At 46.1% G+C, this 24,596-nt stretch overlaps 1 protein-coding gene across 3 annotated transcripts in view; it reads left to right on the top strand.

The window, feature by feature from the left end:
* SUFU (SUFU negative regulator of hedgehog signaling) overlaps window positions 1-24,596 on the top strand; it is a 90,900-nt gene that overhangs the window by 59,915 nt on the left and 6,389 nt on the right. For all 3 annotated transcript variants that reach the window (XM_041461353.1, XM_041461352.1, XM_041461351.1), the window contains exons 9-11: window positions 6,778-6,912; window positions 8,364-8,502; window positions 21,455-21,523. In XM_041461353.1, the coding sequence (XP_041317287.1) occupies window positions 6,778-6,912; window positions 8,364-8,502; window positions 21,455-21,523 (343 nt within the window). The remainder of the gene's footprint in view (window positions 1-6,777; window positions 6,913-8,363; window positions 8,503-21,454; window positions 21,524-24,596) is intronic.

Below are 24,596 nucleotides of genomic sequence, written 5' to 3'. Positions count from 1 at the left end.
ATCAGCTTAGTAGGTGCTACTGAGACACACAGAAAAGCAAGGCTGCCAGTCTTCTGAATCGTGCAGATTGACTCTTGTTGGATGCAGAGAACTGTTACCCGTAGGGGATGTTTAACTGTCAGACTAAACACTGCTGCTGTCAAGCCCTCAATGGGCTGGAAGCTCCAGATGTCAAAGTTCAGTGACACTTGTGGAGTCTTGCTTCGATCACTACTTAATTTCTTGATGTAATAATTTCTGGGGCCGAGTCTTTGGTTGTCGCTGGTAATTAGCTCTGTGCTCTCCTGTGCAGTAGGTGAGTAGTATCTCCATGTTACAGATTAGGACAGCAGAGTTAATTTGCCACAGTTGCAGTGAGAGCCAGCATTGGGATAGGGGAATTCTTGACCTTTTCCACCCCTCAAGGGCCCCCTTGATCATGCAGCATTGCTGAAATTGATGTTTTTCTGCCTCTTGGCTGACTCAGACTGTTCTACTGTGAGTTGAGGCATGGAGTAGAAACCTAGTGCTAGCACACTGCATTACTGAATGTGTTGAAGCTAAAATTATCTATGGTTGTTGCATTTCATTGTGCCAGAATTCAGGTAGTGCCCACGCACACCCAGTGTCTGAACATTAGGTTTGAGTGATAGAAAAGGGTCTCCAAAGTCTGTATTACTTTGATAAGGCTTTTCCATCATGTCTCTGCTGTTTATAACTCTCCCCCTTCTCAAGAAGGATCAAGAGGTGTGGTTCACATGCCTGACTCTCATATTTCTGTCTGGGATTTCCCAGGTAATTGTGCTGGTCCCTTATGTATGATGTCCCATTTGTCCAGGGACCCACAGAGACCTCAAGTCCCATCTGCATTCAATTTCTAGGCAGAAAGACAGTTTGAGTCTAGGGAAACCTGAACATATGGTAGCCCTGTAGCCATGTGCTAATTCCATCCAGCCCTGAACAGTTTCCAGCTGTGCAGGGAAATGAAGTCAGGTTCCTGGCAGAGTAGGGAACAACCCTCCGGCAGGTGGGGCTGGCAGGACTGTCCTGGCAGTGACCTGCTGGAGTTCTGCACTCTGAGCATCTCAGGTGGTTGCCCTTCCCTCGTGGGAAGAGGGAGGAGTTGTGTCACTCCAGAATTCCTCCTGGGATAACCCCAGACTATCACATGGTGTGCCTGGTTTGGAGCACATGAGTAATAGTGGCACTGCTTCCAGGGCTGGAGTCCGCTGCTCCTGGAGTTCTTGGTAAATAGGGCACATGGATGGAGCAGCACTGGGTTAATGCACATTAACAAGCTCCATCTGAGCAGCGTTTCTGAGGAAGCTCTGACAGTAATACCAAAATGTAGGATTTGCTTGGAGGCGAGTCTGCACTTTGCTTCTCCCAGTTGCACTGGGTTTTCATTCAGCTTTACTTGGGCAGAGGGGAGCTGTTGCCTTTGTAGCTGGTTTCCTGTCTTCAGTTCTTGGAGGCAAACTTTACATAAAGAGGAGCATTTCAGCATTCTCTGAAGCTGTCTGGTTCTGGCTAGGCTTTCTGTTTCTGCAACCACTAAGCAGTAAGTTTCCAATCCAGTCCTGCTTATTTAGGCATGCTCTCTCATCGAGTCGCCATTCAGTGGTGTCCTGGTTGAGTCAGGAATGCTGAATGGAGGGAGGCAATATACTTTAGGGAGTGTCTCTCAGCGTGAGGCTGAGTGCTGGGTGACAAGATTGCAAACTAGAAATGTAAATGTCTGGAAAACCAGTGTCAGTAGAAGTGCAAAGCAGTCACCGTGCTAATAATTTGCACTCCTGCATAGTTTTGCCCATCTAAGAATCCGAAAGTGCTTTGCAAACATTGGCTTAATCCTTGCAATGTCCCTATGTGGAAAAATGTCTCAGTTTTACAGACAGAGAACCTGAAGCATAAAAGAGTTGTTTGACTTTGCTCATGAGTCTGCGGGGTGCCAGTGGCACAGCCTAAATCTCTCAATTCCACTTCAGCTGCAGGTCTTGGAACAGTCTGGCCCCTCCAAGCTCTGACAGTGGTTATTATGCAGCTTTCCAAAGGGATATGTGAGTGGCAAGAAGATTGTTGCTACTGGCATTGTCCTAGCAGCCCTTCCCTGCCAGGAAATGCACACAGAACATCGTCACCATCCTGTTTAACCAGGCTGAGGAGCACCCAAGTCTGAGCACTCGAAGTAGGCTTGTCTCAGTGTGACCATGGCAGGAGCTGTGTAACCACGTCCTCCCCAGTTCTGCACTTGCCTCTGTGCGTGCCTGACGGGTGCTGTAACTCTGTGTGCCAAGGTGCTTAGGGCTCTTTCCCACAGCTGCTGGTTTGCCCTTCAGGGGAAACTGTGGGAAAGAGACTGAAAGATTGTTGGCACTTAAGTGATCTTTGACCATATCTTCATGAGGGAGTGAGGAGGTTTGAAACAGCCACGGTTGGAAAGGGAAGAAGGGGGAGTGGAAGGAGGGGGCGGGAGGGGAAGAAAGGAAAAGTGGCCCGACCTTTCTCTCTCAGCTGTGCAAGCCTGCGCTGATGGTTTGCATTTGCTAACTCACAGTACTGAATTTTATATGGAGCGAGCAAGGAGCAATGACAGAAACTAACTTCAGCAAGACAGTGGGCACCCTCTCCTGGAAAGAGCCCCTGCCATGGCCAGCTTCCAACAGCTTGTCCTTTGTGATTTTGATACCTGGCAGGGTCGCTTGGAAATGCAGCAAAATTATGCTCCATATCAGCAACAGAGCTTGGAGGGGAACTGAGACTTCCTTCCTTGACAGATCCATGAGATCAAGCGCTCTGATCATAAAGCAAAGCGCAAATGCAAGAATAAATAAACCTTTCTTAATCCAATCAACCTGGTTATTCTTGAATCCCGTAAAATAACTGCCAGTGGTTGCTTGAGGAGTTGCTATAAACATGACTTATAAGGAGGGGACATCCAAACTTTGTGCAACCTAGTGATTGCATTGGCAATTTTCCAGGATCCCCACGGGCTGCTGCTAATTGGCATCGAATTAAGCAGGTTGCAGCCACCCTCATCTTTAATACAAAGAGAGGGCCCCCGGGAGGCTACAGGTTCCAGCGTGTGGCCTTCTCACATCAAGAAGGAGCACAGCACACTGGGACATCAAGTCTCCTCAGGCCCTTTCCCCTTGTTGACAGATCTGGGGAAGCTGCAGGCCACACTGGACACCTTTATAATGGCTTGATCACCCTCTCTTTCTTAGAAAAAGAGAAAAAAATCAAATATGGCTTTGGTTAAGTTCATGTTAATCAGCATTCATGAGACTTAACAAAAAAACAACAAACATAATTTCCTCCCTCTCTCCTCCACCCAGAAGCAGACTACTGGTAGAAACTGAAGCTGGAAAAAATAGTTGAAAGTCAGCTAAAGTCACCTTGGTAACTGCAGCAATACACTTGCCCAGAACAGGAGACATCAAACCCAACTACAAACAGCTTTAAAGAAACAAAAAGAATGTAATCATCTAAAGAATTAATCTGACAACTGCCCACGTTTACACCTCCCACAAGCTCCCAATCAGAGGGAAATGCGCTTTAATCTCCTCCAACTCCCCTCCAGTTTCACAAAACACTAGATGTGCAGTCTTTAAACTGGGGCATTTCCGGCATGCTGCTTCCATTTAAATCTGCTGCCTTTCCTAATGCAGCAGCCCTGGCTTTTGCAGAGTTGTTTTTTCTGGACACTGAGAAACATGAATTTTTTTGTGGGGGTTGGACTAAGTATTAAATCTGGCATAGACAAAGTTTGCAACATTTTTTGTGATAGTCAGCTAGATCTTAGTCATAACAAGTAAAACTCCACTGACTCTTGCTGCTGATTTATTTGGTGATGGGGTGGAGGAAGCAAAGACTTACAGTTAACTGACAGTCGTAAAACCAGGGATGTTAGTGTTAGAAAGCAAACTTTTTCTACATTTTTTTTTCTGAGTCTGAAAACTACAAGCTGTGGATGTCAATGTGTGTTAGGATATGATCTTTTTATTAATAACAACCGAGAGGTCCTGCTGACCCTTCATCTGGGTGATCACCTTTTGGAAGGGTCAGCACGAGGATTTCCAATCCCAAAGAGAGAATTTTAATGAGTCTTTCTTAGTCCCTGTGATGGAACCGTAACCTCCTGATGTGTTATGTGCATTCCACTATATACAATTCTTGTTTAGAAAGGTCTACCTTAGACAGAAGGTTATTTGGTTTCTGCTATTGGAGTTTCACCCTTCATTTTAAGTACCTGAAATTGTGTGAGCTCCTCTGAAGGGAAACAAGAGACACAGAGTATGAGTGTTTTGGAAAGGATTAATCCTTTCATGTCATTCACAGTATTAACTACCATTTTGCTTCACCTTTTTTGACAGAAGGGCTGGTTACTTATTAATGTGAAGTCATAATTATTGACAGCCGTAAAGTCATGACAGTTCCATTTGATAGTTATACATTAGTCAACATCTTCTCTTGAGCATGTAATGACAAACAGCATTTGTTGGTTTTAATAAGACTCAGAAAGCTTTGCCCCTTGCCTCCAGAATTATTGCCATCATTCCTATTATTGCATTAACAACCGGAGGCTGTTTCCCCTCCGGACTGCAGCCCCATTGTGCTTGCAGCTGTACTGGCTAGCATGGTGGAAACCTAAAAACCTACCTTTAGCTGGGAGAGATTTGGAGCCCAGGGTTGTGGGGAGCTGTCCTGCTGAAGCACAAACCTTACACCATGGATTGCCTGTGAGGCTGTTCTGGGCACTCCAGGTGAGCAGGGCACAGTCTCTTGTCTGTAGCAGTAACATTGCTGTAAAACTCCTGATCCACTCCACAGTGCCTAAACTGTGGAACTGCATTTAGGAGTGCAAGTTTATGGCTTGCTTGAAAATCATGCGTTGCTAATGGCTGACCCTTTTGGTAGGGGCTGATAAATGAATGATTGGAAGCTGTAGACCACAGGCTGACTTTCCCACAGCTCACTGTGTATATAAGATCTGATAAGGAAGTTGAGACAAAGCTTAGCTTAAGGTCAACTGATCATTAATCAACTGTAACTGCACTTCTCAGGTAATCAGCCTGAAAAATGCTGGCCTGCTCCACCAGCTTTGAAGACCCCACCTAGAAGGAGCTATAAAATGTTTGCTGAAGTAGATTAAACACAACTTTAAGTGCCACACATAGACTACAAAGCACGTTGTGTCTTTGCTTCAGGGTTAACCCACTAAACTGACACTCTGTTCACTGTCAGTCCATCAGCCCACCCTATGCATAAGCTGTATCCTGATGTACCGTGTCCCTGCTGGATACATTGCTACTTTTGTATGTTGCTAAAGACGAAAATGGGACATATTTTACAGTTTTTATCTTGCAGAGAGCTGAGCTGCTCTGGTATCTTTTTTTCTGTATGTTTCTGACCTGGCCATGCAGTGTATTTGCAGGTTGGACCATGAGATATCAGAGTTTAGCTGTTTCAGAGTGGGCAGCTCAGCAGCATGGGTGAAGGGCTCACGTGGGACTAGGCAACCTGGCAGAAGCAACAGGCTGATCTGTGCTGGAATTCACACTGAACTGCACTACTATGTGTGTGGCTGGTGGGAGTAATTTTGGGACAGCTCTCAAAGGTAAAATCAAGTGAAGGTGTCATCTAGGTCAGCTCATGAGGGTGAAGCTGATTCTTTGCAATCATTTCCAGATGTACACTAAAGACAGTTCAGCTTGGATGGAAGAAGGATTCAGGCTTGTTTTAACAGTGTTCTCAAGTGGAGCCACAGCTTGATAGCCTTGTTTGGCTTTTGGTCCTTGTGGCACAATGGAGGTACACTGCAATGTGGAATCTCAGTGCCCTCCTGTTTTCCCTGTCCCTCTCCTCTGGCGATTCTGTACTGTAGAAACTATCTTAACAAAGTCTTACCTCTATTAAATTCTTGTGGAATGCCAGGTGGCAAGAATATAAATCACTTATCAGACACTTATCAGACACTTCTCATCAATCCATGTCATCCATTAAAGTCATAACCCATCCTGTCCTTTATTCTTTGTTCCAGACTGTCAAGTAAGAGATCATTCTGGTGCTCTTTGAACATATAAAGTCTTTATGGTCAAGTATTTTGAAATAGATAATTTTATTATCTAGAGGATTTGGTCTGGCAAAGTTCCTAATCATGTAACAACATAACCGTGTTGTAGCTTCAGAATATGCTGGTCTTGCAGAAATGAAGGAATAAGAAAGCAAAGTTGCCATTGTCCTAAAGCAGCCCAACTTACAAGGGAGAAGAATCTGTGAATCTCCTACTTGTCACATGGGGAGAGTCTGTCTTTTGGCTGTTGCACTTGGTGCTGGTGGAACCAGGAGATTCTCAAAGCCTTTTGGTTGAACTGTGCAAAAAAATGCACAAAGGACTGGACTAGTCATTCCTGCAGGCCGCTACCTGAAAAATCGTGAAGATAATCAAAAGCAGGAGGAAGGACACACCTGGTAATTAATCCAAACCATAGTGTTTGGAGATTTGGAGACTTTAGTTTTGCTGCAGTTCTTTCCAGATTTTTTTTTTTTTTTTTAATACTGGGAAGGGATGCACCATGTATATACATCAATTCAGATCCTAGGTTGTCAAATCAAGGTGAAGAGCTGCATGCTAGGACTGGTAGCCTGAGTGAGGCTGTGTCTCTGCAGAGAGTGGTGAAAACTCAGATGTGTCTTTGTCTTCGTAACAGTTTTTTCCTGTATCCTTCCATATTTGCAATCAAAATAGCACACAGTACTGGAATCTTGAATATGTGCATTTGTCTGTTCTCTTAGAAGCCGTAAGGACAGTTTGGAAAGCGAGAGCTCAGCAGCCATCATTCCTCACGAGCTGATCCGCACGAGGCAGCTGGAGAGCGTGCACCTGAAATTTAACCAGGAGTCCGGAGCGCTCATCCCCCTCTGTCTAAGGTGAGTGAAGCCATCCTCCTCCACAGCCTGTGCTAACATGCTTCTTTTGCCTTGTGGCATTGTTTCACCATACAGACATGCATGCAATGGGTCTGTAAAGGCCAGAGCTTAGATATTTTGCCAAAACACATTAAAAACAGATGATTCTTTGCATGATTCTGTGCTCATCGTGTTAAGATTGTTTCTCATTCTTTTTACGTCCTCCAGTGTCTTTTGAGTGCTGAAGCAGGACAGGGTTAGTATAGGGGTTTTTTTATTAGTCTAATGCTAGCAACCCTGTGATAAAGAAGGGATGTCTCAACATACTCTGTCAAAGAAATCCCTTAAGTTATTCATTCTGACTTCTGGACTCAGATAAGTGGTTGTGCAAAACCTGTTTGCAATCAGTTTATGCATACAAGTGTGGGTTTTAGACAAATTATGTCACATGACTGAAGGAGCAACACATTGTGTGCATGCTATACACATTTTCTTTTGAAGGTTCAGTCTGTGCATATCACTGGCTTCTAGTTTTCCATAATTTCAGCCAGCATTATTTTTAAAAATCCCTGTGCAAATGTTCTAGTATCTTAAGATAAAAATGAACTGTCATGTCAAGACAAATGATTGTAGGTGATTGTGTTACTTTAGCTTAATGAGTTACATGTTGGTAGTATCAGAGTTATCAGCAGCAGGTGCACACTTGCCTGGGCCTGTTGAGAAACCAATGGGAAAGTTAATGCAAACATATTTCATTTTACATCACAAATGTGTGAACAGTCTGTCCTGATCAGTTAGCTCATCTGACCAGCAGTAACTCACCAAGCAACTGTGACTCTGGTAGGCACTAAATATATTACCTAGAGCTTTCCCTCTTGCATGTTAGAAGCCATGCATGGGTGTCACAGATGCTCTGAGCCGAAATACCAGAGCCATGGTTTTCCCTTGCATTGAATGGAAAAAGGGAAGTAATACTGCAGATGGTCGTGTATGTGTGTTTTCTAGGCATTTGCCTAAGTAATACAGGTGACATTTGTCAAACACCAGGACAATGGATTACTAGTCACTGTCACAGCAATGAGCCTTCTTGGAAATGCATCTTCACAGTCCCACACAATGTGGAGTCTGGATTCTCTTCTGTAGTTTCCACCTTGGTGGAAAACTGGCAGTCCCCTGCCTTTACATACATCAGCACCTCATCATGGGGATAGGCATGAAGTGGGATTTAGATGTGTTCTAGCTCTGTAACAAGGTCCTGAGATTAAGGAGGAAGATGAAGGGTAGCTCCCTTCCTCAGAAGGAGTCTTATCACCTGCTTTTTGAAGCAAATCTTTCCTATATTCCTGAAAAATAAATATTTGCTGCCTTCAAAATAGTTTCCCATGCTGATGGCAGAAACAATAGTGATGTATCTCGTTGTGTTGAATGCTGTGCACCCCCTCTCAACTCATGCACATGTGTTTAATTCCCAGGGGAAGGCTCTTACATGGACGGCACTTTACATATAAAAGTATTACAGGAGATACAGCAATCACATTTGTATCAACGGGAGTAGAAGGAGCCTTTGCTACAGAGGAGCACCCCTATGCAGCCCATGGACCTTGGTTACAAGTAAGATAGCCTGTCTCCTGATTTTCCCCTTTCCTCCTTTACTGCGACCTAAAAATTATCTTCCTAAGGGCTTATGTTGTTTAAAAGTGTAACAAACCTGTATTTTCTGCTGCAACATCTCTCATTGCTCTTGCACAATATTTTCAGTAATTATGGCCTCAAAAAGTAATGGTGACATGCTGCTATTTATATTAGTGGAAATCAAAAAGATAATTGACTGGAAAATTCAGACATCATCTATGAATACAGTAGTATCCATTTCCTGAAGTCAGTGAACACTTTACAGGCTGTATTTATTCTTGATTTTTTCCAGAAAGGAATTTGGGGAGGCAGAGAGGAATGACCTAACCAAGAATGGAGCCAGGGCAGAAGAGCTAGAAAGCTGTGGGACTGTGATCCTGCAGAGCCAAGATCTCAGTTTGATCATCCCTAACGGGAGAGCAGCACAGAGAGCAATGTCTTTCAGTTGTAGCTCTTTTCTATTGATTCTTTGATAAAAGCTTGTGGTTGCTTGAAGCACCCACACATTTTTGCACCCACATGTTCTTGGTGTCACAGATTTTCCCTGGAAAATCCCCATCTGCTTGGAGTTGAGGGTCAGCCCTAGAGCAGTGATGCACTAATGATCTGACAGTGTAGTGCTGTTCTGCTCTTGAATTTCTTTATGGTTATAAGCATATTGTGAAAAAAAATGTCTTGAGGGAATGTGTTAATGCAGAAAAACCCATTTCTGAGGGACTATGTGTGCAGTATGTCTCTGCCTTCACTACAACTGTGGCATTCCTGCCTCCCCTTCTGTTTTGAAGACAGGGGGTTGTTTCACCGTTGCAGTGTTGCAGTTAGCCTTCCAGTGCTTGTTTTCAAGGCATTCTGCAGCCTGCATTCATATGTCTGGAGGACATCATACCTTGGATTCTGTATGACTTGTAAAGGGGCTGATCTTGGCCAGAACCATCTCGTGTAGGGATTTTCAAAGAGCTTTGATTGTTCTGACTGGAAAGTGCAATGCTCCTATAATGATTAACAGCAAAGAGTCAGGTTTAAGGGTGGGTCATTTGCTGTTTGTTCCTGTGCTTGCCAACACATGATACACAGGATCTTGTGACTGTGTTAACTCCAAACATGAGTGTTTGTTTGCATTTGCATCACATCTCGAAATATATTGATGTGTAGAGTAGTCAGGTAACCTCTAAACAGTGAAGAATGGCAATAATTATGTCACCATACAGACATGTTAACCCTTACGAACCTGGCTGTTTTCATGCCTCTTATTTTGGTGCTGAAAAACGTGCAAGATTTTTGGAGTAGGTGGCATGGAAAGGTGAAGAATTGCTGGCTCAGATGGTAGGGAGAAGCAAGTTCCCTTGCTTGTCTCCTACACAAAGCCAATGTATTGGATCTTCTTGTCTGCCATAAGCAGCTCTGCTGCTGGCCCCTGCCCTGTCCTGTGTTGAGTACAGGCTGAAGGGGGGAGGAAGGGAGGCTAAAAGCAGCCTGGGACAACAGGAGTAGCACCCGGTTGTGAGATGTGGGAGTGTCTGAGACTCTTGGCTTAGTATGCAAGGGAAGACTTGATCCGTGCTCAGCCGTTCCTTGTGGTGTTGGGGGCAGGGGAGGGGGAGGTTTGTGTGGCTTTGCTTCAGAAGTAAAAGAAGTTGTGGTGCATACAATTTCCAGGGAGAGTTGTGTTTGGTTTAGTCCATTGCAGCCTGGGCTGGCTGAGTTGGCAAGCCCTGCTAAGCTTTCACATCAAGGCCCAGAGAGGATTTTCCTCCTCCGTTGCTTGGGACTCCAGGCACAGCAAGGAGCTCCAAGGAGAATTGGTGGCTGAAAGCACATTACTGCAATGCAGGGGCATGTTGCAAAGACAAGTAAATGGAGGAACTGTGGAGAAGAGGAGACATGGCAGGCTTTTCCTCCTGTGGACTTTTCCCCTATCTTAAGGTAGAAATAAGAGCCTTAAAAATCCCGGCCTCAACTCTGCAGCAGTCGGAGACTGACTTCTCTTGAGCCTAAGCTTTGGTGCAGTGAGAGCCCAAACCTGCAGACTAAACACAGTACCTCCTGTTTACATCTTGTGGGCTGGAGTGGAGCGTGTCCAAGGTGGGACAGGCTGGAGAGCTGCTGTCTATCAGCCCCCGCTGCCCAGGCTGAGCAATGAGCTGAGAGTCACTGGGCTCTGGTGGAGGGTTAGCAGATGACAGGAGTTTGGCAGGTCCCAGCACCATTCCGACCAGACAGGTGTCCATATCATCACCACAGCTGGTACTCAGCAGGAACCATTTTAGCAGTCTCAGCAGAAAAAGTAAGGAGTCATTAGACCAGAGAGATTGTACGCCCCATTTCTATCAACCGTCTTTCCAGGTCACGTTTGAGGCATGTTAGTAGGGGAAGCCTGTCCTGCTGCTGCCCATGCTCTGGGGATGATTAGATTATTTCATTCTCCAGAGCTGTCAAATTGGCACCTTTCCCAAGTACTTGGAATTTTTTTTTTTCATTTAAGTAACATTTAATTAGTTCTAAGAAGCTAAATTCTATTAAAGGTCTAAGCATGTTAGGCTGGTTTATTTCTGAACTCTTTCCCCTATGTCATGTATTGTTGAATAGGGAAATTGCTTTAACTCAGAAATGTACAAACATATTCAAGAAGTCCTCCTTGTTAACACTAGACTCCTGTTTATATGCTAGTTACTGTGGCAAAGTCTCTGATGTGTAACACTTGAATTAACATTGCACATGATCAAAGGCTTCCGCGGTTCTTTCTTCCACTCCCCCTTCCTCCAGTGCTGTGACTGCAGAGCCCCCACATTGCCTCCTAAGCACCTCTCCTCTGTTTTCCAAGGGGTAGGTGTTCCAGATGCACAGGGAAAGGCTGTGCAGGAGGTGTCTGGCCCATGCTGGAGGGTTAAGGATGCTGATCATGCAGACAGACTCCAACATAAACTGCCCCACGGTGACATTCGTATTTGTGGTGGAGCGTCCTTGGTCCAACATCTGAGCTGTGCCAAGTGTGCAATTCATCACAGATTGACCTTGTTTGTCTCTAAAACATTCCCAAAGCAAGGTGAGGTTGTGTGTGTGTTCTCTCTCCCTCCCTTACTTTTGTTCCGACGGATGATAGAGATGCTCTGTTGAAATGTGTAACTGATCAAGCCCGTCCCAATAAAGTTGCCTGAGCCTTTAATACATATTAATATTATCCTGGGGTAGTTTGTGTCAAAGCCTGTCAGCATGCATCATCCTTTGGGAATTACCATCATTAAGTCTCCAGTGATGGGAGTCAGGACATGCTTCTGCAAAGCTCCTCTGCTTTTATGTGGAGCTCTCTGCCCGTCTAGCACAAAGCAGGCTGTTCTCCCCTCCTGCCTTGCTCACCTGGACTGCTTACTCTCCCCAGAGGGGAGAAGGAGGTTTGTTTAACTCTACCTTTAGATAATTTCTGCTCCTGCTGCTTTAGGCAGTCATTGTTCTAGGCAAGAAGATGACATTCAAGCCTTTGATCATGTGCAACGTGCATGCTACGCATCAGATACTACTGCAGACTCTGACATACAAGCCAATGCAGTGCAGTAAAAACAAAGCTATAGTTAAAGAGTCCTCGTTAACTGTAAAATCTAGCACACAGAATGTAAGAAATATTTCTGCACTTTAGCCTTGCCCCTGTTACACATGTGTATTTCAATGCAATATCTAATTGAAGAATCATACATATTTTTAACAGAGTGTGCTTGCTTCATTCACTGCACAGAGATGCAGTACGTTTAGGGGATGAATCAGGAGCGTGGAGTAAAGTAGACTCTTTCCTGTAGAATTCCACTTTATTTGTTAAAATTGGAAAGTGTGTAATGAATGAGGCAGACAATTGCAAAAAAATCACAGTAGTCTTATAGTGAAGCCTGTTAAATGCTGCCCTGGTGAACTGGGTCTTGTTCCTGCCTCTACTACTCTTATTCCAGAGTCTTAAGCTAAAATGTTCTTACCTGGCAAGTGACTTTGTGTTCCTCATTTTCTGGATGCCCAGCTCAAGACCTGAAGTCTGATCTGTGTTCCCAGCAACAAGAGGAGGTCAGGAGGAATTCCCTTGTGCATACCTCTGTGCTACACAGGACTAAGTGGGCTGGAAAACAGGGATCTGCAAGTCTTGAGATGGGCACTCACAAGAAGTAGACATTCAGATTCAACTTTTTCTTCACTCATTTTCCTGTGTCTGTTCAGAAGAACATTCTTCCGGTCATCCTGTGAAGAATGCAATGAATTCAGTGCTTGCCAGGCATTCTCGCTCCACAAATGAACAGCTGAAACAATTTCAGAAAGAGATTAAAATTTATTCTTGCAGGTCAGGAGAGAGAAAGGATTTCTTTGGGGCAGGGATTCAGCCTGGGAGCTGTGGTCAAAGACTTCAGCTTCCTGCTCTTGCAGGTTTTCTCTGCGACTTTTAAGTCTCTACTTCCTTGAGCCTCCATCCTCCATCTGCTGTATGGAGGGGAGCACTTCCCTGCCTTGCAGAAATGTGAGGCCAAGCACGTCAGAGGCTGAGAGAGTGGTGGACAGTAAGATTAGGTACTTCCAGTGTTATCCGTGCTGGCAGTAGTTGGATGGAGCATACTAAATAAAGGGGAAGAGAGTAGGAGAGAATGGGGAAGCAAGTTGAATGATAATGAAAAGAAATGATGACTAATGCTGCATTCAGTGAGCAGAACCATCCTGAGGACTGAACAGGGCAGAGGTCTTCCTGGAGAAAAACTGCAGGTGATCCTGTGATTACAGATTTGTTTCATGAGGCAGACATGTGCTGGCGCCAAATTAGCGCGGCACAGTTTCTGTGCAGCAATTTCCAAAGTTTTGTACGCCCAATGTCACTCATCTCTGAGTGCAGAGGGTATTTTTTCCAGGTAATTTACTTGGGTTTGGGACTAATCCTGTTAGGCAGGTGGAGGCTATGGATCATTGGCACTTGGCACCCCCTGATTCTCAGCACAATGTGAGTGTCTCACAGCAGTGGTGGGGTGTTATCCTCTGGCACCAGGCACTGCTGGGAGGCCCTCTTTGCTCGCCTCCCATGCCAGTAGGTTCCCAATGTCCATCTGACAGCATGTGGATGTTAAGGCTGTGTAAATGGGGTTTTCCATACTCCTTGCCCTTTGTTGTCCCCAGCTTTGGCATCTGATCTGCCTTTCATCCTGTTTTTCTGTGTCTCTGTCTTCCCCTCATCCTGGCCCGTCTCTGCTTTCCTCTCCTCCCCTTCATTCAAGATGGAAAATTCCTTCTCCTCCTCCTCCACATGGTCTGATTTCCAGCAGAAACACTGAGAGTGCTGGAGAGTTTCCCTGCCATTAGTCCTGATGTGCCTGGTGACATAGCAATCCCTCACCTCTCAGAGGAATGATTAGAGGAAAAATCACTCCTTAGCTACCTCTGCCCTATTTTGGGGCAGAGCTGCCTTGGGCTGGGATGTGCTCAGTGAAGGAGGACTCTTCATTTCTCATAAAGGCTATGGGCAAACAGTACTTTCAGAGACTTCTGACTTAGCAAAGCATTTTCATGATCAGGAGAAAGACTTTCCCTTGTCCTCCAGAGCACTCATTTGCTAATCTTCATCACCCTCTTCATAAGGGGTGATTCTCTTGCCAACAAAATTATCACATGAATTTGCTAGTACTGTCAAAATACACTTTTTCCAAAATACCTCTCTCAATTCCTTTTTCCTTAAAAACCTTTAGAAAAAAATCAAAAACAAAGCATCCAGCATGGAAAAATAAGTTGAGGCTTAGGACAACAAGGTCAAACCTTTCATAGAAAATGTTAAATGTGCCTGTAGGCAGGATAGGTACATGGAAGCCGTGGGAAGCATCCAGCATGCAGGAGCTATCAACATGTGCTATCTATGCTGGCAGTCACAGCAGAGAGGGGATTACTGTGAGCAGGGTCATGGGGGACGATCCATTCTTTTGGTTTGGCAACCTAAGTGAAAAATCTGGGAAAGAAGATCAGACTGAGCCCAATCTTTAAATATTTTTCAGTATTTCTTTCTGAAACAAAAGCCTTAAAGAGACCAAAAGCTGAAATAAAATCCTTTTATGTTGAATGAAACCAGAAATAAGAAATAAGAAAGTTTTCTTCAATAAAAACAGGGAAAAAAATCTGGTTTTGCAGAATAGGGCTGGAGGTGTTAGAAGTTTGCCTTCTCTAATCAATATTTAAGGGATATAATGCTCGCGTAGGATATGAGAAACTCATACTTTATTTCTTTTCTTTAATTTTAACCCCTATTTCTACTTCTTTGCTTTATGGGCACCACAGCTATAGGGTATTTTGGTTCTTCCTCAGCTCTTCCAATTGGAGTTGTTCCACATCATATAAAACACTGAATTAGTCACAGAGACAGAGTGCACAAGAGAATGACTTTGTTCCGGTAGAGTCAGGACATTCCCCTGGAAATGAGCACATCTGGTTCTTCTCTCTGCTAGACCACATGTTAAATCATTAATGCACATTGGCATAATGGCAGCAACAGAGGTTCAAAGCAACATTTGAAAGAACTACTCTGATGCTGAAGATGCTCACTTGTAAGTGGTAGCTATGGGTCATGTCCTCTCTTGAAGACACAGGCTTGATTTTTGGTCTCCCCACACTTGAATAGATGTGTTATTCCTAGCGTGGCGAGTTTAGGAACACCCACAAGCTGGTCTGAGTTGTGTGCAACTACAGCCTGCTCTTCTCCAAAGCAGTTTTATATGTCTACTCATGAAATTATTTTTCAGAATGTTTTGAGTGGCTTCCCCCAAATTCTTGAGCAGGTCTTAGAAATCTAAACTAGCAGTTTTCCGGTAAGTTTATCGTGTGCCAAACACTCCCCAAAACCTTACTGCATTATCCCTTTGTGTTCTTCTCCCTCACAGCTGAATGAGACATTTCATCTAGGGTAGAAATGCACCGTTAGAACATGATGATCCTCCCAGTGTCAACTCTCCTGCAGCATGTTCTCTAGTACTTTGTCCAGGCTAGTTTTGGATGAGTCAGGTTCTTTCATCCTTCTTAATCTGACTGACTGTCTATCCTGCCACCTAATACCCCTCCCTTGCCATTCAAAGGAGACTTTGATTTTGGCTACTTTGTGTAGGTTGTCTTCCACCCACTTAGTGCATTCCTTGAAATGTCTGTTCTTCCTTTGCTTTTTCTCTCTGAAAGAATTGCATTTGCCTGTTGTCTTGGCTTCCTTGACAGCCCTTTCCCCAACTGAGCCAAATTTTATGTATTGAATCAAAGAAGCCTTGTCTGCACAATAGGTCTCATCAGTCTGAGCTCTAAGGAGCTCAGGTCCTTGGGATCAGCCTTGTGACTGAGAATGTCATGAAAAGATCCCACAAGGTCAAAATCTTTCAGTCTATATTTCCTCTTCTGGGATTGTAACATCATGGTGTGAAGCAATAGGGTCCCTGAGGCATCTGTGAGTGGATGTTTCTCTTTTTCAAGGGGGGTTGTGAATCTCCTGGAAGAGCAGCAGTGGAATTTCCCAGCAGAGGTGTTGTTGCAATACTGGTATCTTTGAGGCTGTAGTGAGAGCTGTGATGGATTCAGCAGCAAGGTGGCCTTTTCAGACAGTGTCAGGGCTGGCCTGATGTAGAACAAGGTGGCAAGACCTCTGCCCTGAACCACTTGGAGCAAGAGCAAAGCAGTGCAAAGAAGCCAGGTCAAGGAGAGAGCAGAGAGGTGAGCTGGGGTGTGTCTGTGGCACAACACAATCCCCCCATCAGAGGATTTTATTGGTGGAAATTTCATTGGGAAAGGCTGACACAGTTTAACTTAACTTTTTGCTGTGCTAACAAGAATTAAGCTGAAACATTTTTAGGGCAAAGGACTCATAAAAGTTGCTGGATATTTGCAGATGTAACAGATGATTTGGCTTAGAATACAACTGTTCCACCTGTTCCAGGCTAGCACCCAATGGATGAACAGTTTCTTACAAGGGTTTACATAGGGGTTTATTGCAATGTGTCCTCACCCTTCTCTGGCTGGACATACAGGCCAGCTCTGTACTAAGTCCAGAACTAATAAAACATGGTTTCCTTTCTTTGACAAACCTGCTAGAAAAGCAACTTGCAGTGTTTAATGCAAACAGAGCACTAGGGCAAAGTGTGTGATTGTTTGGTTTTTTCCTAGGTAGGCAAGAAAAATGAGTATTATCAGTGAAAGCCTCTGGTTCAATGTAGCTGGGGCATTTATTTGCTTCTGTCTTGCCCTGGGCAAAGCATGTTTCCTTAAGCTGGGCAGAGATGCAGCTTGATTCCTTGCTCAGCCTCTGAGAGGCTTCCTTGATCAAAGTCTTGCCAGCTGTGCCAAGCATTCAGCATTGGTGTGACCTCTGTCCACAGGAGCCTTTCCTGAGCTGAGAATGTCAATCCCTCATGGCAGTGTTGAACCCTGTAGTGAGAGATGGGGTGTTAGCTGTGGGGTGGTACCTGTAAGCTGACTATAAAGTCTTTAATGTTTTACTAAGCACCAGGTGCTTTCAAAGTCAGCCATACTCATCTGGAGCCCCATGAACTTGGGTACACTTCTAGATTTCATCCATTTTCATATGCCTGCAGCTGAGTACCTGTAACAAGTCATGATACAGATTTCTCAACCAGATGTGGATATGAAAGCTTCAACACAGAAAGCTTCAACACAAACTCCTTCAGGTGAGCCCTGTGAATAAGAAGTAGATTTCAGCAAGCTCAGGTGAGACTTGCCACGAGAGGGAGACAGCATGTGTTCCCTGAGCACATCTACCTGAATGAGACAGCCTAGCCTGGTGTTGTGAACATGTCTGGACACTTGCAGCTCTTAGTGAAGTGGTGAGAACCCAAACTTTGTACTTTGGGTGTGTGGTAGGTACCTGTGATAGAGAACAGGGACTTATCTTCTGGCTGTTGTCATCTTCCGAGCATCTGTAGCATGACTCAGTGCCACAAAACACAGAGCAAATGGAATCCAGATCTGCTGGCAATGGTTTAGCACACGTCCAGGCCTTTCTAGGTCAGGCCTGGGAGATCCTGGTGCGAGCAGGACTGTGCAGCACCCAAGGAGTTGTTTCAGGTACCTGCAGCTGGCTGGCAGGGCCATTCACTGTTCATACTGCAAACAGCCATTGCACAGGCTCAGCTGCACCCTGTGACCAGCTTTGGCAGGCTGGGTGTTTGCACAGGGCTGTGAAAACACAGTGCTGCGAGACTGGGCTGCTGCAGCACCCAGGACACCTGCTTGGGACTGCTCCTTTGCTTCCTCAGCACCAGCTGAGAGATTTCATGGGAGAAGAGGCTTGTTCAGTGCACATGGGATGGCTTCGTTGGCCCTGCAGATTGTGTCGGCTTTTCCCATGGCTGCAGCATAACAGTGGGGCTCTGTTTTCCTTTGGGAAGGGAATAAGCTGCTTCATCATTATGATCTCTGTGTAGTGTCCTGTTGATAAGATCAGTCAACAGCATCAGAGGAAAACTCAGATTCAGTTCTGAAGTATAAAGTGAGTGAGGCCTATTTGTTTAATTTGAGCTTCTAAGGTTTAAATCCCAGAGGAAATTAAATTAGGTGCCTAGAGCAATGGCAGTCTGTCATGTTTATTTGCTGGGAATGTCACCTTTAATATCATGCACATACAACGTGTGTGTGTGTTAATGTAATGGGGTATCATACTGTGCAGGAGCAGGCATGCTACAAGAACTGGAGATGTGAAATACTGTGAGTGAGGGGTGCTGAGATAGGATTGGATTTTTTTTCAGCCTTCTCCATAAGACTCACTCACCAGCACAAAGGTGGTTTAGCTAATTGCAGTTGGGGATGGCAGCCTGATCTATGTATGAGCACAGGCATTAGTGCTCTTGGGCCATTTTGATTGGGCTACTTCTAACAGGAGAAATCTTGTCTAGACGCAAATCCAGGATGACAATACTTCTTGCTTCCAAGCCCTCTTAAGCAGTTGGTGTCCTGCTGGCACATGCCTTCCCCCTACATGCTCAGGAGAACCTCAAGAGTGCCAGTTTCCTGTGTTGTGGAATGTAGCTGCTTGTACATTTGGTTACACCTGCGCTTTGGAGTCTCCCTTCTTCTCCAGGAAGAAGGCATGTCTCCCCAGCAGTGTTGGGTAGTAGCATTTGGGGTGGATTTTTTTCTGACTTAGATTGTTAAAGACAGGCTCTGAGACACACACTGTGTGTGTGAATGTCACTGCAGCAGTTTGTCACTGCAACCTGTGACACCTGCTGTCCACTAAAGTTAACTGTCCATGCAGAGCTCGCAGAAGGCGCTGTGATCTTTCCTCACGTGCTGCACAGAGCAGGCTGCCATTGCTCTGAGCCCCCAAATGCAGCTGAGCCGAGCTGTGGTCTCCTGTCTCGCTTCACTTGTCAGACCTTTCAGGGAGCCAGTTCAGCTCAGTGCCTCAGTGGAATTTCTGCTTCTATTTCAGCTGGATTACCAAAATTCACTGAGAGAGGGCAGTGAGCTGTAGACAGGCTCAGCCATCTTAAGGCATCATACCCCAGTTTCAGTGCTAGGCACAGTGCTCCATATAGGGTTTGTCCCTAGCCAAGACCTGACCTGTCCCTTCTTCATTCTCTCCACCCTTTGCTGTTTACCCCTGCATACCCTGTCTTGTCTTCCTACAGCCTCAGAGCAGCTGGCTGTCTTGCACACGTGGCTCCCATTTCTCTCCTGCCTGTGGCACCTTGGGAGTGCCCAGGGGTCTTCCTGCTGTGCTTGAATTCTAGCCTCCCTGCCAAAGCTGCAGCTCCTCATTCGTGCTCTCTCACCCATCCCAACCTCTGGCATTTTTGCTCATCCATGGATGGCTGAATATTCATTTCCTCCTGGCCTGATTGCTGTGAATACCAATTCCTCCTCCTTTTTCCGGCTGTTCTGTAGATTTTGATGTCTGCCAAATTGTTTTCATTCCCTCACCCCGCTGCAGACTGCACCTCCGCAGAAAGCGATCCTCTCGGTGCAGAGCCCCAGCTCCCCACCCAGCCCTTCCTCCTGAGCTGAGTGATCAGGTTGCCCTCCTGCCTCCAACAGGGACAGACTTCTCCCTCCTCCTGCAAACAGTCAGCAAATGAGTGTCTCCAGTTCAAGAGGCAGAAGAGTTGCAGGCCCCTGCAAGGAGACTGCAGCAGTTTGCGGTGGCACTGCGTGTTTCAGTGCAATGTTCCTCAGCTTGCCAGTCTGCAGATTGGTGCCAGGTTGCAGAGTCCTGTCCAAAGCAGCAAGCTGCTGGCTCCAAGCTGAAGCAGAGTTTTTTCAGGCTCGAGGTATGATGAGAAAGGCCTGGTAAAGGTGCCTGCATTCATGCTGAGCAGCTTGGTCATAAACACTGGCCTGGAGCCTGCTGCAGGTTGAAGCTAAATGAAGAGGGGTATGTAGTGGAGAGGGGAGGTCATGGTTCCATCATCCCCTAGGAAATCTGTGTGGAGTGGCAGCAGTGTGGCAATGTTGAGGGGAGAGGACTGCAGACACTTTGGATTTGTATTTAGTGAGTTTTGGATCTCTTGTCTTGCCCAACAAAAGAAGAAAGGCAGACTAGAGTATTCCATTTCTCTTTCTGTCCAATAGTCCTGCTTATGTGTTGCCAAAATGGAGCCCAGAGGCTTCCACTTGCCCATGGCATCCTGGCAGTCATTTGCTCTCCACTAGTGTTACTGGCCCTAAGCAGCCAGTGGGCACAGGAGCTGGGCTTCCTGCAGGGCAGTGGGACAGCCTGGCTGCCCCTCTTCCTGATCTGAGGTGGAGAGCAGTGCAACTGGCCACTTAGCTCCACTACTGTTTGGTGCTAGAACAGTCCTTTCTCTGGAGCACAGGGTTCATGGCTGGGAAGAACAGGGAGAGAAAGGGTGAGAAAGGGGCATGGGAATGGTGGGCTCTTCTGGATGGAAAGTAATGACAGAGAGGAGGAAAGGGTGGACCAGAGGAAGGAAAGGAGGAGCAGGGGGAAAGAAACAAACCTGTAGGCTAAAATGGAAATAATAATCCACTGGATGCTGCTGCAACCTAACTCCCAGGAATGCTGCTCCAAGGCCCCCTCACTGCGTGGGGATGTTTGCCTGGTCCTGCACGGCCGTCTCTGCTCCTGTGCCAAACCAGCTGTCCTGCCTGGAGCTCTGGCCTTTGCGGCTGTTGTGAAGAGGGCAGGATGTGTTTGCTTTTGCCTATCACATATTTTTTTAAGAGGGTGGGAGTTCCTCTGCTTGAATTCCCAGGGCTGATTTTCCCCATGATGTCTCTGGTTTCTTTGACTTGGGGGACTCCATGGAGCTGGGGTCGTGGTCCTCATCCAGGACTTTTGACTTGACAGCAGCTGTTTTCTTGGACTGCTTCACGCTTGCCAGCCTGGCTCTGAGATGGGCCAAAAGCTTTCCCAGCACAGGCATGCAGGATGGGCATGTGCCATCACAATATGGGGGTGCCTTTCGTGGGCACCTCTGGGAGCATTTCCCATACCCAGCATCTGGTTCATGTGAACAATGTGCTGTGCTGGGGTCAGGCCCTTCCCCATGCCCAGAGCACCAACTCTGTATGGATCTCTGGCTCTTCCCTATGCTGCTATTTCCTGATTAAACTGTGAGCTTGACTTCAGTGGATCAGATGAAAGTGGCTGTCTCCCACTGTCTCTCCAACAGTTGTTATCTTGACCCTTTTTCCTCCTTTCCCACTCTTTCTGTCTAAAGCCGAGCCTCTAATTTTAGACTGAGGGAGATAATTGAGGGTCAAAAAAGATTGCTGTGTAATTTCAACTTTTTTTCAGTGGTTGGGGTGGAAGACAAAGTTAGGAGCTCCTTGCCCTCAAACCTTTGTATTGCGGTAAAGAAAGACATAGGGGAAGGAGTGAGTTGGTACAGTCTGCTCCGTGCAGAAGTCATGCTGTTCCTTGCAATTAGCTAAAACTAAGAGTGAAAAAGCATAAAATACTGTATTTCCTTTGCAGATCCTATTGACCGAAGAGTTCGTAGAGAGAATGCTGGAAGATTTAGAAGATCTGAATTCTCCAGAGGAAGTAAGGCTGCATCATTCCTGTATCTTCCATGTACTGTCTCAGAGAGCTCAGCCCATCCTGCAGCTTGTCTTTGATCCTCCCCTCAGCCTGCAGGCTGCAGCCCTGCCCCATCCATAGACTTGAGGCCATGCTAAGCCTTCACATCTGCTGTGAACTACTGAGGCACTGAGAGAAGGGATTGCAAGAAATATAAGACAGGGATAGGTATTAAGGGAGTTTCTGTGTTTTGATTTCCATCAGCTTCTTTTCCAGCATAGTATCTGAGCACCCCAAATGAAAGCAGTGCAGCCCCTGGGCCAGGTGGCAGGATTTCCTCCATGCCATGTATAGATGTAGTCCTCAGCAGCAGCTCCTAGCACATCATCTTCCATGCTTTCAGAAAGGCTGAAAGTGGTGGTAGCACATGTCCTTTTGAACAATCTGTTGTATGGGCCTCCTTTAGTGGGTTTGGTAAGCAGGCAGGGCTGTTTCACATCTGCTACTTGGCCTTCACCTGCTGGCCCTGCACGGTGTGTGAAGGACCATCACCAGTCTGGAAGCATTACAGCAACAGCCAGGGGGGCTTTATAAAGCTGGTACTAAACTTCCCACTGCCATGTGATCTCTTCCTGGGGAACATTTAACACCCCGTCTCCCATGCATGCCATATAAATATTCTGCTTGACTTCAAAGATCAGTGGCAGAAATGACATGTAATATTTTTAATCCCATTTTTTACAGCTCCCTGCAGACTCTAAAGAAACTTTCCTTGGCTTGTAGAGCAGCCCTCCCCTTACTCTGCTCCACTCCCCCCAGGAAAATCTCAGGGCTCTAATTGTTTCATCCAGAGTTGACTTAATGCCAGGGTGTTCCTCACTGTGTGAGTGAGGGGAGCATGCTGCTGGCTGTGCAGTGACTTTCAGACCACCTTTTATCCAGTTAAATCTAATCCAAAGCTCATTTTTGCTAGTGACATGGAAGCCCAGGAGCACTTTGGTTTGAAGGCCCATTAGCGAAGGCTTTAGATGGCTCATGTTCCTTCACTGTCCATTGAGGCAAAGAGCATGGCAGCTCCTGGCCCAGCAACAGGGTGTTTGGTTCCCACTCACTGTGACTTTGCTGAATTGAAAAGTGAAAAACAAACAAATGCAAAAGATGACTTCTCCAAGAGGATTGCTTTGGAACCAGTGCTGTTTATAAAAAGGAAAATACTTGAGATGAAATGTGATCTTTCAGCATCCAGATTCCTCCAAGGATTTGTAACTTGCAGGATCTGGGTCGGGCCAACTGAAAGCATTCCTCAGCAGTCCTGACTGTTGCTGATGATGTTCATGTGGTAGAATGAAGCACTGTGAGGAGTCTTTCCTTTGCTGCATAAAGAACCACCTGTGTTAAGTGAAATTAAGTGAAATAATCTGAGCATCTTTACATGTTTTTCACGTGTCCTAGACAGACTCAGAATTCCTTGGGCTGTGCAGGGCCAGTAGATTACATGATGCAAGCTATACACGGCTTGAGTTTATAAAAATACTTAAATAGGACCTGAGCTGTTTGTTTCCTAGAGGATAATGAACAGGAGTTTGTGGTAGCCTCTGTCCTGAAGAGTCCTCCTGCTGTGCCCCCAGATCATGGATCAGACCATGAACTACCAGCATATTAAGGACCATGGATACCAACTGCAGGTTACCCTCATGGGCAGCTGCAAATGGAGCAAGATCAGAAGCAAATTCATGTTAGAGACACCCTTGCTGTGGAGCAGGCAGCTGGAGGGGATCTCCTTTAGCAGGAACCTCGCACTGAGCCTGTGTTGGTGTCCATCAGAAACAGGGTGCTTACGGGAAGAAAGACAAGTAATTGGATAAAGACTGATGATTTCCAGGTGGCTGTCCCCTTGTACCAGCTCTCTTATTCAAACAGCCCCTGGGAAGCCTATGGTGCTGCTGGCCTGGGTCTGAGGACTCTCCTAGGAGAGGACCACTGTATCCATAACCATTCTGAATTAGCCACCTCCAGGGCAGATTGTCACTGGTGGTGTTGGGTCCCCATGAGATTCCTCCCTGGGAGTCCCATCAGGGTGTCAGGGAGTATCACAGGGCAAGACAGTGCAACACTGGGTGCAGGACAGTCTTGAAAACAAAATGAGCCTACAAACAGGCTTCCAGAGCTATCCCCCCCTCTGTGTTTTGGGTCCTCAGGTTAGCCACTGGGACTGTGCAAAATGCCTATGCAGAACTGGTTGCCATTCAGCTGTGGATGGGGCAGATTTGTGGCCTAAGAGATTCCACCCCACACCTTCACCCCCACCCCAGAGCTGTGTTGGAGAGACCTGTGTGAATGCTTGGGCACTGGTCATGTGGTTGTGAGAAGGGTTGGTGGTAAGGCTCCTTCAGCTCTGTCCCTGAATTGGTTGTGTTCGGGTTGATGTTGGGGTGACTTCCTAGCCCAAGCAGGGACATCAGGATGGGACCGGTGGACTTGCCTTGTTTGGGAAACATTGTCCACAGACAGTGCTGTGTAAACCAGACTGGGGCAAAAAATCTCCCTTCTGTGTGCTTCAATCAGTGTTTGCAAAACAGCCTGAGCAGCTGAGTGCCTGTGTGAGCACAAGGCATTGTAGGGCTCTGTAAGGCCTTTGTGCCAGAGGTGGGAAGGGCTGCAGCAGGAATGCTGTGCAGGCACACTGGCTCTCCCCAGCCAGGGCAGCACAGTTTGCCTGTCACCAGAGAGCTCTGATGGCTCACCTACATTCCACTCTGAATGAGCAGGGGTTTGAAAGCTGCCCTGAGACTCCCTTTAAAGCAAATGTGGGCTCTGGGGGCTGGGCTGGGTGAAAGAAGAGGGTCATGGTTAGATAGGAGGGAAGACACTTCCGCTGCAAATCTTCTGAGAGGTTGGGAAGGGGGAAAAGTGATGGGGGCAGAAACTCTCCAAAATTCATCTGACGAAATAAACAGTGCTTGGGCTGAAAGCTCAGAACTTTACTTTGGCAGCTGAGACAGGCCACATTATCTAATGTCCACTGCTGTCCAAAACATACTGATGGGGAAATGTTTTCTTAGTGGCCTCTTGTTTTAAAAAATAATAATAACATGGG

This window comes from Pyrgilauda ruficollis, unplaced genomic scaffold (assembly GCF_017590135.1).
Source record: "Pyrgilauda ruficollis isolate IOZ18807 unplaced genomic scaffold, ASM1759013v1 scaffold15, whole genome shotgun sequence".
NCBI lineage: Eukaryota > Metazoa > Chordata > Aves > Passeriformes > Passeridae > Pyrgilauda > Pyrgilauda ruficollis.
This window is presented reverse-complemented; position numbering and strand designations above follow the sequence as displayed.